At 48.1% G+C, this 12,500-nt stretch overlaps 2 protein-coding genes across 2 annotated transcripts in view; both read left to right on the top strand.

Annotated features, from left to right (window-relative positions):
* LOC310824767 (uncharacterized protein) overlaps positions 1-2,195 on the top strand; it is a gene marked incomplete at both ends in the record, with an annotated part of 24,341 nt that extends 22,146 nt beyond the window's left edge. Inside the window, 5 exon segments of the mRNA XM_083698017.1 lie at positions 35-151; positions 617-682; positions 1,061-1,258; positions 1,581-1,696; positions 1,982-2,195. Of these exon segments, the coding sequence (XP_083554143.1) occupies positions 35-151; positions 617-682; positions 1,061-1,258; positions 1,581-1,696; positions 1,982-2,195 (711 nt within the window).
* A 4,941-nt stretch (positions 2,196-7,136) lies between these two features.
* The window catches only part of LOC310824769 (TGF-beta receptor type-1-like), a 21,989-nt gene continuing 16,625 nt past the window's right edge, over positions 7,137-12,500 (top strand). The window contains exon 1 of the mRNA XM_083698019.1: positions 7,137-7,249. Coding sequence (XP_083554145.1) covers positions 7,180-7,249 — 70 coding nt within the window. The 5' untranslated portion in view covers positions 7,137-7,179. The remainder of the gene's footprint in view (positions 7,250-12,500) is intronic.

Genomic DNA, 12,500 nt, shown 5'->3' with positions numbered 1-12,500 from the left:
CCCCCCCCCGCCCCCTGCCCCCCCGCCCCCCCAGCTAGGAGAGCTGATCCCCCTCCCTTCAGAAGGCCCCTCCTCTTCAGCTGTGTCTCAGGCTCTGAGTCGACCAGGACCACTGGAGCGCAGCCGCCCCCCCCCTCGCATACACAGCCAGGTAGACTATACTATACACATATATACACACACACACACACCTATACACACACACACACACACACACACACACACAACTATACACATATATACACACACACACACACACACACACACACCTATACACATACACCTATACACACACATACACACACACACAACTATACACATATACACACACACACAAACACACACCTATACACACACACACACCTATACACATAGACCTATACACACACACACACACACTCCTTTGAAACACACACACACACACAGACACACAGACACACAGACACACACTCCTCTGAAGCAGAGACCTCTTATACATTATAAATCAAGTTTTCATAGTTCTACCAGTGTTGTTATGTATTGTAAATCATTGTGTTATACATGATTTAACACCACTTTCAACCTGACCCACTGCATTCTGTGTGTGTGTGTGTGTGTGTGTGTGTGTGTGTTTTAGGAACTCACTCAGGGCTACCCCCCCAACTACAACGTCCTGCCCCACACGGTCCACTCAGAACCAGGGGTAAGACCTTCCTTCACACATCTCCAGACACGGAGGCCTGGGGAGGCTGGTGGAGGCCAGGGGAGGCCAGGGGCGGCTGGTGGAGGCCAGGGGAGGCCTGGGGCGGCAAGGGGAGGCTGGTGGAGGCCAGGGGAGGCTGGTGGAGGCCGGTGGAGGCTGGTGGAGGGAGAAATCGGAGAACAACAATCAACTATTTTTATTGTTGTTTTTACTGACTGTGCTTTTGTTTTACTTTATTTATCTATGTATTCTTGTTCTCTCCATGGAAAGCGTCATGCTAAATAAATTATTATTATTATTATTATTATATTAAGATACTCATAAGCCTTATATATCTGGACGTATTGACGCGTACTACCGTCTGCTCTCTCTCTCTAGCTCCACCTGGTGGCGCTGAACGCTCCGTTCTCAGGGGACGTGCGGGGCATCCGGGGGGCCGACTTCCAGTGCTACCAGCAGGCGCGGGCGGTGGGCCTTACTGCCACCTACAGGGCCTTCCTGTCATCACACCTCCAGGACCTCGCCACCATCGTCAAGAAGGGAGACCGACACAACATGCCCATAGTCAACCTGAAGGTAGGAGGGAGGGACGGGGGGGAGGGGGAGGGAGGGAGAGAGAGAGAGGATGGATGTATGGATAGATAGAGAGAGAGGGGGGAGGGAGGGAGGGACAGACAGACAGAGAGAGAGGATGGATAGACAGGATCTTCCCCAGGGTGAGAGAGAGAGAGATGTTAACCCTTTGTGCTCCTCCAGGGGGGGGAGAGGGAGAGGGAGAGAGAGAGAGAGAGAGAGAGAGAGAGAGAGAGAGAGAGAGAGAGAGAGAGAGAGAGAGAGAGAGAGAGAGAGAGAGAGAGAGAGAGAGAGAGAGAGATGTTAATCCTTTGTGCTCCTCCAGGGGGAGATGTTGTACAGTTCCTGGATGGCCATCTTCTCAGGCAACGGGGGCGTGTTCAACCCGGCCACGCCCATCTACTCCTTCGATGGACGGAACGTCATGGCTGATCACTCCTGGTGAGTGGCTCGCTCTCTTCTGTGTGTGTGTGTGTGTTTTATTCTGTATGTGTGTGTTTTTGATTCTGTGTGTATGTGTTTTATTCTGTATGTGTGTGTTTTTGATTCTGCGTGTGTGTGTGTGTGTGTTTGATCCCATGCATCTGTGTTTTTCATTCTGTATGTGTGTGTGTGTTTTTCATTCTGTGTGTGTGTGTGTTTTTCATTGTGTGTGTGTGTGTGTTTGAACCTTTGTGTGTGAGTTTTTCATTGTGTGTGTGTGTGTGTCTCTGTTTACCCCCCCAGGCCTCAGAAGATGGTGTGGCATGGCTCCAGCACGGTGGGCATCCGCACGACCACCAACTACTGTGAGGCGTGGCGTGCCGGGGACATGGCGGTGACGGGCCAGGCGGCGCTGCTGCAGACGGGCCGGCTGCTGGGCCAACACACACGCTCTTGCTCCAACCACTTCATCGTGCTCTGCATAGAAAACACCTACGTAGACCAGCGGAGGAACTAACACACACACACACACACACACACCGCGTGGACGCGCGCGCGCACACACACACATACATCGCGTGGACGCGCACACACATGCAGAAGACACACACGCAGGTGCGTGCGTACACACACACACACACACACACACCGCGTGGACGTGCACACACACACACACACAAACACACACCTCGTTGACAGCAAACAGCTACATGGACCACCTGAGATACTAACACACAACCATCTCCTATTAACACACAGCAGCTACTGTACCTGCTGGAGATACTAACAACCACACACGCACGCACACACACACACACACACACACACACACACACACTCACACACACACACACACTCTCACACACACACACACACACACACATACACTATGACTCTAATAAACCACCTACTAATCAACCTCCATCTCCAGCTAACAGCTTCTCCACTCCTCCATGCTCTTCTGATGAGCATCCCTTCATCACCATCATCATCATCACGGCCCTGCACCGTCCCCGTCCCTTTAACACCGGCCCTGCACCGTCCCCGTCCCTTTAACACCGGCCCTGCACCGTCCCCGTCCCCGTCCCTTTAACACCGGCCCTGCACCGTCCCCGTCCCCGTCCCTTTAACACCGGCCCTGCACCGTCCCCGTCCCCGTCCCTTTAACACCGGCCCTGCACCGTCCCCGTCCCCGTCCCTTTAACACCGGCCCTGCACCGGTCCTGTGTGTGTCCAACCGTCCCTTTAAGAAAAGGTGTAAATATGTAAATTGCTTCCTCTCTTCCTCACAGCATCACTCCGTTCACACCGACCGGCGGAATACCAAAGAACTGGTGGCCAGCAAGCTAACCAGCTAACCAGTTAACTAACCCACTAACCCACTAACCCCACCACCCGAACCCCACTCAGCGTTCCGTCCGGATGGTTGTAGAACAGCGTGCACCGGTTCTGTCCTCTTCTCCTCCAGCTCATCCCCCTCTTCTCCTCCAGGGCAGTTAGGTACGAGTTAGTGGAAGCATTGGAGTTAGCTTTAGCATACTCATAGGAGTTAGCTGGGGTTAGCTCATAGGTGTTAGCTCATAGGAGTTAGCTGGAGTTAGCTCATAGGAGTTAGCTCATAGGAGTTAGCTCATAGGGGTTAGCTCATAAGAGTTAGCTCATAGGAGTTAGCTGGAGTTAGCTCATAGGGGTTAGCTCATAGGAGTTAGCTCATAGGAGTTAGCTGGAGTTAGCTCATAGGGGTTAGCTCATAGGAGTTAGCTGGAGTTAGCTCATAGGAGTTAGCTCATAGGGGTTAGCTCATAGGAGTTAGCTGGAGTTAGCTCATAGGAGTTAGCTGGAGTTAGCTCATAGGGGTTAGCTCATAGGAGTTAGCTGGAGTTAGCTCATAGGAGTTAGCTGGAGTTAGCTCATAGGGGTTAGCTCATAGGAGTTAGCTGGAGTTAGCTCATAGGAGTTAGCTGGAGTTAGCTCATAGGAGTTAGCTGGGGTTAGCTCATAGGAGTTAGCTGGAGTTAGCTCATAGGAGTTAGCTGGAGTTAGCTCATAGGAGTTAGCTGGAGTTAGCTCATAGGAGTTAGCTGGAGTTAGCTCATAGGAGTTAGCTGGGGTTAGCTCATAGGTGTTAGCTGGAGTTAGCTCATAGGAGTTAGCTGGGGTTAGCTCATAGGTGTTAGCTGGAGTTAGCTCATAGGAGTTAGCTCATAGGTGTTAGCTGGAGTTAGCTCATAGGGGTTAGCTCATAGGGGTTAGCGGTAGCATACTCATAGGAGTTATAGAAGTTAGCTGGAGTTAGCTCATAGCAGTTAGCTGGAGTTAGCTCATAAGGGTTAGCTTTAGCATACTGATACTCGCTAGCTGAAGTACATCCAGATCTGGGACCAGGTTAGCTATGCAGGACTAGAATAGATGATAAACTACCAGGATGTATTGGAAAGTAACATGGCGTTGTTCCTCAGATGTCCATGTCAGTCACATGTTGAGTCCACTTCGATAGTCGGTGCTGTTCCGAGGGTTCGTCTAATTGCTGGAACGGAATGGTGTTAAACATGATCAAAGGTCAAAGTTTCGTTCCAGGGATTAGTCAGGCCCGCGTTTTCCATATCCATGGACCCTTGTTGTCTGTGAACATGTTAAAGGATTCTGTTGCGAGCGTCAACAACATCAACAGCTGTGTCTTAGTATTTAAGTTGAATTATTATGTTTTTTTTTTTTTTAATTGTATTTATACTGTAACAGCACATAATCGTAAATCTAGCAACACATAGGCTAGGATCACTTTTTGAAATTAAATGAAATTGAAACACCTGTGTATATATATATATGCTGTTGTTTAAACTGTCTGTGCTATCTACCCTGAAATAGTTGTTTTTGTACAATATCCACACTAATGGACTCACAGTAGTTTTATTTTCAGAAAGCCTTTGATTATGACCTAGATATTTCGGCTGTGAAAATGATAGGAATGTCAACAGCTTTAGAGCTCAAAGTATTTGAAATATTTTGATTTTAACTTCACAGAATTGATAGCTTGTTTTTATACAGTGAAGAAGAGATATGTGTTGGTTGTTTTTTTAAATGGAGAAGACATTTTTGACAGCAATACAGAGACAAAAAACAACCCGTTGTTTGTGCTCATTGACAGGTGCTCAGTGAATAAATGTCTTGTTTTGTTTTTTAAAACCCGACTCTTGTTTATTTCATTTCACACCAAAGGTATAACAGTTCTACCGCTAAAAACCTCCTAAAACAGGCAACTCCTCACATGCAACGACACCACATGCCCACTAGGGGCAGCATACCATGTCATTTTAGCCTTGTCCTGGTGGAGGTAGACATCGGAGGACAGGCTCATTTTAATGCATGTAATGGAATCAGGAATGGTATCATGTTTGACACGGTTCCTGATTCCATTCCATGAGCCCGTCCTCCATTTTCTACTTCCACCAGCCTCCGAAGGCTCCCCACTCCTGAGGAAGTGCTCCTACGTCTGAAGCAGGCATGGTTACAGCAGCACACAGATTCTATGGTGCTCAGGACAGGTGAACGGTGAAGCAGGCAGGACAAGACAGGTGAAGCAGGCAGGACAGGTGAAGCAGGCAGGACAGGACAGGTGAAGCAGACAGGACAGGTGAAGCAGGCAGGACAGGTGAAGCAGGCAGGACAGGTGAAGCAGACAGGACAGGTGAAGCAGGCAGGACAGGACAGGTGAAGCAGGCAGGACAGGTGAAGCAGGCAGGACAGGACAGGTGAAGCAGACAGGACAGGTGAAGCAGGCAGGACAGGTGAAGCAGGCAGGACAGGTGAAGCAGACAGGACAGGACAGGTGAAGCAGGCAGGACAGGTGAAGCAGACAGGACAGGACAGGTGAAGCAGACAGGACAGGTGAAGCAGGCAGGACAGGTGAAGCAGGCAGGACAGGTGAAGCAGACAAAAGAGTCTCAGATGTTGTCTCCTGAATAGAAGCTCGATGTTGGAAGAGGAGCTGTGATCAGTTATTCTACTCTTCTGTACTGCAGGAACTCACTACGTGACTGTTATGATGAATGCCTTGACTCTGTGTGTGTGTGTGTGTGTGTGTGTGTGTGTGTGTGTGTGTGTGTGTGTGTGTGTGGTGTGTGTGTGTGGGTGGTTCTTCTTTCAGGGTGTAAATGGGATTGTGACTGCTGTCCCTGCAGGTAGACACAGGGTCCCGCATTCACCACCATCTGCCTTCACTGTGGTGTATGTCATTATAGGCACAGAGTGTGTGTGTGTGTGTGTGTGTGTCATTACAGAGACAGACTGTGTGTCAACATTAATTCTCCCTCCTGTCTCCTGGTACTGTGTTGCTCTGCACCCTGCCACCCTGGTCACACACACACACAGAGTGGTAGTTAGTCTGTACCAGGGTGGCAGTGAGTATGCACACACACACACACACACACACACACACACACACACACACACACACACACACACAGGGTGGTAGTTAGTCTGTACTGTGTGTGTGTGTGTGTGTGTGTGTGTGTGTGTGTGTGTGTGTGTGTGTGTGTGTGTATACTCACTGCCTCCCTGCCACCCAGGTCCAGACTACCTACCTACCCCCACCAGCAGGGGGCGATGTTCTCCCATCAGGCTGTCTGTCACACCACCTGATGGTGTCCTGTCACCACCACAGACAGAGTCTGGTTGTATAACGACAACAGTCCTCTGTACCCTCCTGTCTCAACGCTGCCCCCGCAGGTCAGACTGGGTCACTGCAGGTGTTCATCCTTCCCCTCGAATCAAGCAGACCTGTAGACCAGGTGAGAGGTGAGGACACACACACACACACTCTGTTCCTCTGTCTTCCCTTTGTGTGTATGCCTGTCTTTGTCTCTGTCTCTCTCTCTCTCTCTCACACACACACACACCCCTCCCTGTCTCTGTTTTTCTGTCTTTATTTACTGAACAGTCAAACAAACAAAGCACTGTTCAGGCAAACAACCCGTATCGATCTGTTCTGTTTGTAGAGAGAGGCCACTACGGTTAGTTCATAAATCCTTTTCCCCCACCGCTTTAAAATCGTAGAACTGTGGCTTTTCTCGGTTATTTAGTGGACTACTTCAATTTCTCCGGTTTGACACAGGATTCCTTTGAATATAGGCTTCGCGTTGTGATTACGGGTGTAGCAGCGGGACATTTGTGAATGGCATGTTTAGCCGACGAGGGGCGGACATCACTGGCAACAAAAACGCCGGGATCAACTGAGGATCTGTGTGTGAGGGGGGGGGGGGGGGAGGAGGAGAGGAGGGGAGGAGGAGGGGAGGGGAGGAGGAGGGGAGGGGAGGAGGAGGGGAGGGGAGGGGAGGGGGAAGTATAATGAGAGGGGGTTAGGGGTGTTCCGTGTGGGCGGAGTGTTTTCGCGTTGTTGGCCAATCAGACGGGGTTTTTTTTTCCACCAAGCAAAGACCTCTCTGAAGTTGAGTGTGAGAAATTTTGCCGACTGACCAACGAGTCCGGAGAAATTCCGTGCCACAATGGATACAATGCGATGTTATTCGGTGTGTCTACTCCTGTTACTCGGAGCCGGGATTCACGGAGCCCTCGGTAAGTGTCCGGTTCGCTGCCTTCCGAGGCGAGAGACACGGGAATCCGTCTCTCAAGTTTGTATTTTCACACTTCCTTTTTTTGTTTTGCAAAGACCACTGTTTTCAAAGATGGCGCAGGCAGGTCAGAGAGAGCGGAGCTGTCAGGAATGTTTATTGTTGAGCGAATGGCCAGGCTTTTGGCTTTGAGAGGGAGAGAGAGAGAGGGAGAGAGAGAGAGAGAGAGAGAGAGAGAGAGAGAGAGAGAGAGAGAGAGAGAGAGAGAGAGAGAGAGAGAGAGAGAGAGAGAGAGAGAGAGAGAGAGAGAGAGAGAGAGACACACACACACACACACACACACACACAGAGAGAGAGAGAGACACACACACAGAGAGAGAGACACACACAGAGAGAGAGAGAGAGAGAGGGGCACAGAAAGAAGAAAAAGTCGCCAGCTTGCACGTATCTCTGAAAGGGAGCACGTCTGAAGCTCTCAGTGCCACCCGTCGCCAGGCGTTTGATATCCGTGTGTTTTGACAGATAAGAGCAGATATGATGTTGTTGTTGTTGGTGTAGTCGGGCAAAACAAACAAACAAAGATCAAACTTGGTGGTCGAGCTTTAGCTGTTGGTGTTCTCCAGTTTGGTTTTTTGTTCCTCAAGGCGGGGAAGTCAAACCCCGTCCCAGCCTTTCCCCTCCGTTTAGAAACAATCATCTGTTGAGCCTTTGTGTAGTCTGGCTATCTGTCAGTCTTTACGCGACAGCCTGCTTTGTGACAGCATTTATTATTTACACTTAGTCTACATTATACCCGGTATCCCGTCTACATTATACCCGGTATCCCGTCTACATTATACCCGGTATCCCGTCTACATTATACCCGCTATACCGTCTACATTATACCCGGTATCCCGTCTACATTATACCCGGTATCCCGTCTACATTATACCCGGTATCCCGTCTACATTATACCCGGTACACCGTCTACATTATACCCGGTATCCCGTCTACATTATACCCGCTATACCGTCTACATTATACCCGGTATACCGTCTACATTATACCCGGTATCCCGTCTACATTATACCCGGTATACCGTCTACATTATACCCGGTATACCGTCTACATTATACCCGGTATACCGTCTACATTATACCCGGTACACCGTCTACATTATACCCGGTATCCCGTCTACATTATACCCGCTATACCGTCTACATTATACCCGGTATACGGTCTCCGAATATAATGCGTATATATATATAACTGGTCGCTGATGTGACAGCTGTATTAGGCTGGTTCATGTCTTTGTAGCTGTAGAAATGTCAAACGGATCATTTTGTAAACAGAAACGTTGACCCAAAGAGCTTATTATCATCCTAAAGAAGGTCCCACCCTCTAAACACTGCTTATCTGATAAGGACTCACGTGGAAACACCGGTAATCATGTTATCGTAGGCTGCAGCGTCGTCCGGTCACTAGGTCGACCGGAGACTATAACCGTACGATGATTAAACGTGAAAGGATGTGTAGATTAGCTGAAAGAAAGTGTACAAATATAAAATAATTGATTGAGAAATTGTCACATCATTCGTATTTCGGTGCGCCGAACAATTATTATTTCAGTTTCATAATTGATCTTATTTCATAGTTTTGGCGGATGCCACGTTACAGATGTTATCTCTCTCTCTCTCACTCACACTCACACACTCACACACACACACACACACACACACACACACACACAGAGCAATTCAGTTGGACCATAGAATATGCATTTATAGGATGTATGTGTTGTTCTTTTGAGGCGAGGCGGTCGTGACTTCAGCCTCATTGTTTTGAAACCGATTCGAGGTACCGGTGTTTTAAAGGGCACGTCACAGCTCGTTCCGTGCGCAAGCTGCTGGACACAAAGCGGCCCATCTGGGCGCGTGTCCGTACGGTGACGCGCGCTCCATCCGCGCCCGCTGATAGGCGGAGCCGAGAACTGCTCACACACACCCTAGTGCATTCTATGTCGCTGACTGTGTATTCTCTCTCTCTCTCTCTCTCTCTCTCTCTCTCGGGTCTCACTTTATTAGGGACACTGTACTAATACTGGTTAGGACCTCCCTTTGCTTTCAAAACAGCCTCAATTCTTTGAGATTCTGGTCCATGATGACATGATTGCATCACGCAATTCCTGCAGATTTTTCAGGTGCACTTTCAAGCTGTGAATCTCCCGTTCTACCACATCCCAAAGGTGTTCTACTGGATTCAGATCCGGTGGCTGGGAAGGCCACTGAAGAACACTGAACTCATTGTCATGTTCATGACACCAGTTTGAGATGACTTGCTTTGTGACATGGTGCATTATCATGCTGGAAGTAACCATTAGAAGATGGGTCAATTGTGGCCATGAAGGGATGCACAAGGTCAGCAACAATACTCAAATAGGCTGTGGCATTCAAGCGATGATTGATTGGTATTAACGGGCCCAAAGTGTGCCAAGAAAACATTCCCCACACCATGACACCACCTCCACCATGAGAAGGTGTACAGGTGTTCCACCACCTCCACCATGAGAAGGTGTACAGGTGTTCCTAATAAAGTCCTCAGTGAGTGTAGATTCTCACTCTGTCTCTCAGATTAACTCTGTCTCTCAGATTAACTCTCTGTCTCTCAGATTAACTCTGTCTCTCAGATTAACTCTCTGTCTCTCAGATTAACTCTCTGTCTCTCAGATTAACTCTGTCTCTCAGATTCTCAGTCAGGTGACATTTGTCATCTGAGGCCGAACCTGAGAGTTAAAATCGATGATTCAAACAAGGTGTTGGCCGTCCCCTGTGTGAACACACACAGACAGGCCTCTTGAGTTTGCGTTTTAGAAAGTTGAAAGGAAAACCATGTCTAGTTCTCAGTCACTGTTCTGCTGTCTGAGGCGTTCCGTTAAATGTTGTCTAAACTAGCAGCCATCTTGACAGTAAAACGATTGGTGAGATGTTTGATGAGGGCTGGAGTGTGTGTGTGTGTGTGTGTGTGTGTGTGTGTGTGTGAGAGAGTGAGAGTGTGTGTGTGTTTGATAATGTCTTAAGTGTGTGTGTGTGTGTGATGACATCTTAAGTGTGTGTGTCTGTATGTCTGTTTGATGACGGCTGAAGTGTGTGTGTGTGTGTGTGTGTGTGTGGCTGAAGTGTGTGGCTGAAGTGTGTGTGTGTGTGTGGCTGAAGTGTGTGTGTGTGTGTCTGTTTGATGACGGCTGAAGTGTGTGTGTGTGTGTGTGTGTGTGTGTGTGTGTGTGTGTGTATGGCCTCAATACCACAGCTCTATGAAGGCATCAGAAGAAGCAGAGCTGGCCTTGTCTCCTTTCTTTAGGAGGGTTTTAATGGCTTTTAAGAGCATGTCTGTGTGTGTCCGTGTGTGTGTCTGTCCGTGTGTGTGTGTCCGTGTCCGTGTGTGTGTGTGTGTGTCTGTCCGTTGCGTGCGTGCTTCCGTGCATCCGTCTGTGTGTGTCCGTGTGTGTGGTGTGTGTGTGTGGGTGTGTGTTTGTCCATGTCCATGTCTGTGTGTGTCCATGTTGTGTGTGTGTGTTTGTCCATGTTGTGACCATGTGTGTCCATGTTGTGTGTGTCCATGTTGTGACCGTGTGTGTGTGTGAATGTCCGTTGCGTGTGTGCGTCCGTCTGTGTGTGTCCATGTGTGTGGTGTGTTTGTGTGTGTGTGTGTTTGTCCATGTTGTGTGTGTGTTTGTCCATGTTGTGTGTGTGTTTGTCCATGTTGTGTGTGTGTGTGTGTGTGTCCATGTTGTGTGTCTGTGTGTGTCCATGTTGTGACCGTGTGTGTGTCTGTCCGTTGCGTGCGTGCGTGTGCGTGTGTGTGTGTCCATGTTGTGTGTCCTGACCTTGCTGGGGGGCTGAAATCCCCCCGGCCTGTGGAGTAAGAATGAGCTGCTCAGAGCTCCTCTGTTCTCCAGCTCCTTAGATTTTCCACCTGAGCAGCAAGGCCATGTCTCCCTGCCTTCAGCTCATACTCAGGTCCTCTGGCTTCAGTCTCTGCTGAATAGCTTTTGTTGAGAGAGACAGAGAGAGAGACAGAGAGAGAGAGAGAGAGAGAGAGAGACAGACAGAGAGAGAGAGAGAGACAGACAGAGAGAGAGAGAGACAGAGAGAGAGAGGCTCAGAAAGATATTTGGAGTTTTAAGCACTTTTACAGCTTATTTTCTGTAAGAGAACACTATCACGATATGCTCCAAATGTCCTAATATTTATATCGATAATATCTACCATCGGCCCAACCTTCATAAGGGCTGTGACTGTAACCGTATAACCACACAACCGTATAACCACATAACCGTAAACTGTATAACCGTATAACCGCATAACCATGGAACTGACAGTTATGGGTCTCGACCGTGAAATAAACAAATGACCAATGAATGTTTTAATACATCGATAAAAAAAGAAGAAGTTGTAATTCAACTCTTTTTTTTTGGGAAGTGGATGTACTTCACCCAATAGCAGCAGTGTAAATTAAGCATGTTTTTTTCAAACCTTTTTGCGACCTTCTGTCTGTCCCACTGTCTCCTTCTCCTCCTCCTCCCTCTAACCCAGGCTCTCTCCCTCTAAATCCCTCTCTCCCCATTGTATTATAAAGGTTATGGTTACGACAGGTGTAATAATGAAGTGTTACGGTGAGACAGGTGTAATAATGAAGTGTTAAGGTGAGACAGGTGTAATGAAGTGTTAAGTTGAGACAGGTGTAATAATGAAGTGTTAAGGTGAGACAGGTGTAATGAAGTGTTAAGGTGAGACAGGTGTAGTAATGAAGTCTTAAGGTGAGACAAGTGTAGTAATGAAGTCTTAAGGTGAGACAGGTGTAGTAATGAAGTCTTAAGGTGAGACAGGTGTAATGAAGTGTTAAGGTGAGACAGGTGTAATAATGAAGTGTTAAGGTGAGACAGGTGTAATAATGAAGTGTTAAGGTGAGACAGGTGTAGTAATGAAGTGTTAAGGTGAGACAGGTGTAATAATGAAGTGTTAAGGTGAGACAGGTGTAATAATGAAGTGTTAAGGTGAGACAGGTGTAGTAATGAAGTGTTAAGGTGAGACAGGTGTAATAATGAAGTGTTAAGGTTATTGGAATGTTTGTATTTGGGTAGAAGACAACACAGACTCAGTACTGAACGTTATAATCATGCTCAGTGTTTCTGCGCCAGGCTGCCAACGTGGCGACGCCACTGTGAGGCATGTTTACTCACATCTTTGATAAATAAAAAAAACATTGTTGTTAAAAAA

The sequence above is a fragment of the Argentina silus genome, assembly GCF_951799395.1.
Source record: "Argentina silus genome assembly, contig: scaffold_123, whole genome shotgun sequence".
Taxonomy (NCBI): domain Eukaryota; kingdom Metazoa; phylum Chordata; class Actinopteri; order Argentiniformes; family Argentinidae; genus Argentina; species Argentina silus.
Note: the sequence above shows the minus strand (reverse complement) of the source record. Positions and strands in the feature narration are given on the sequence as shown.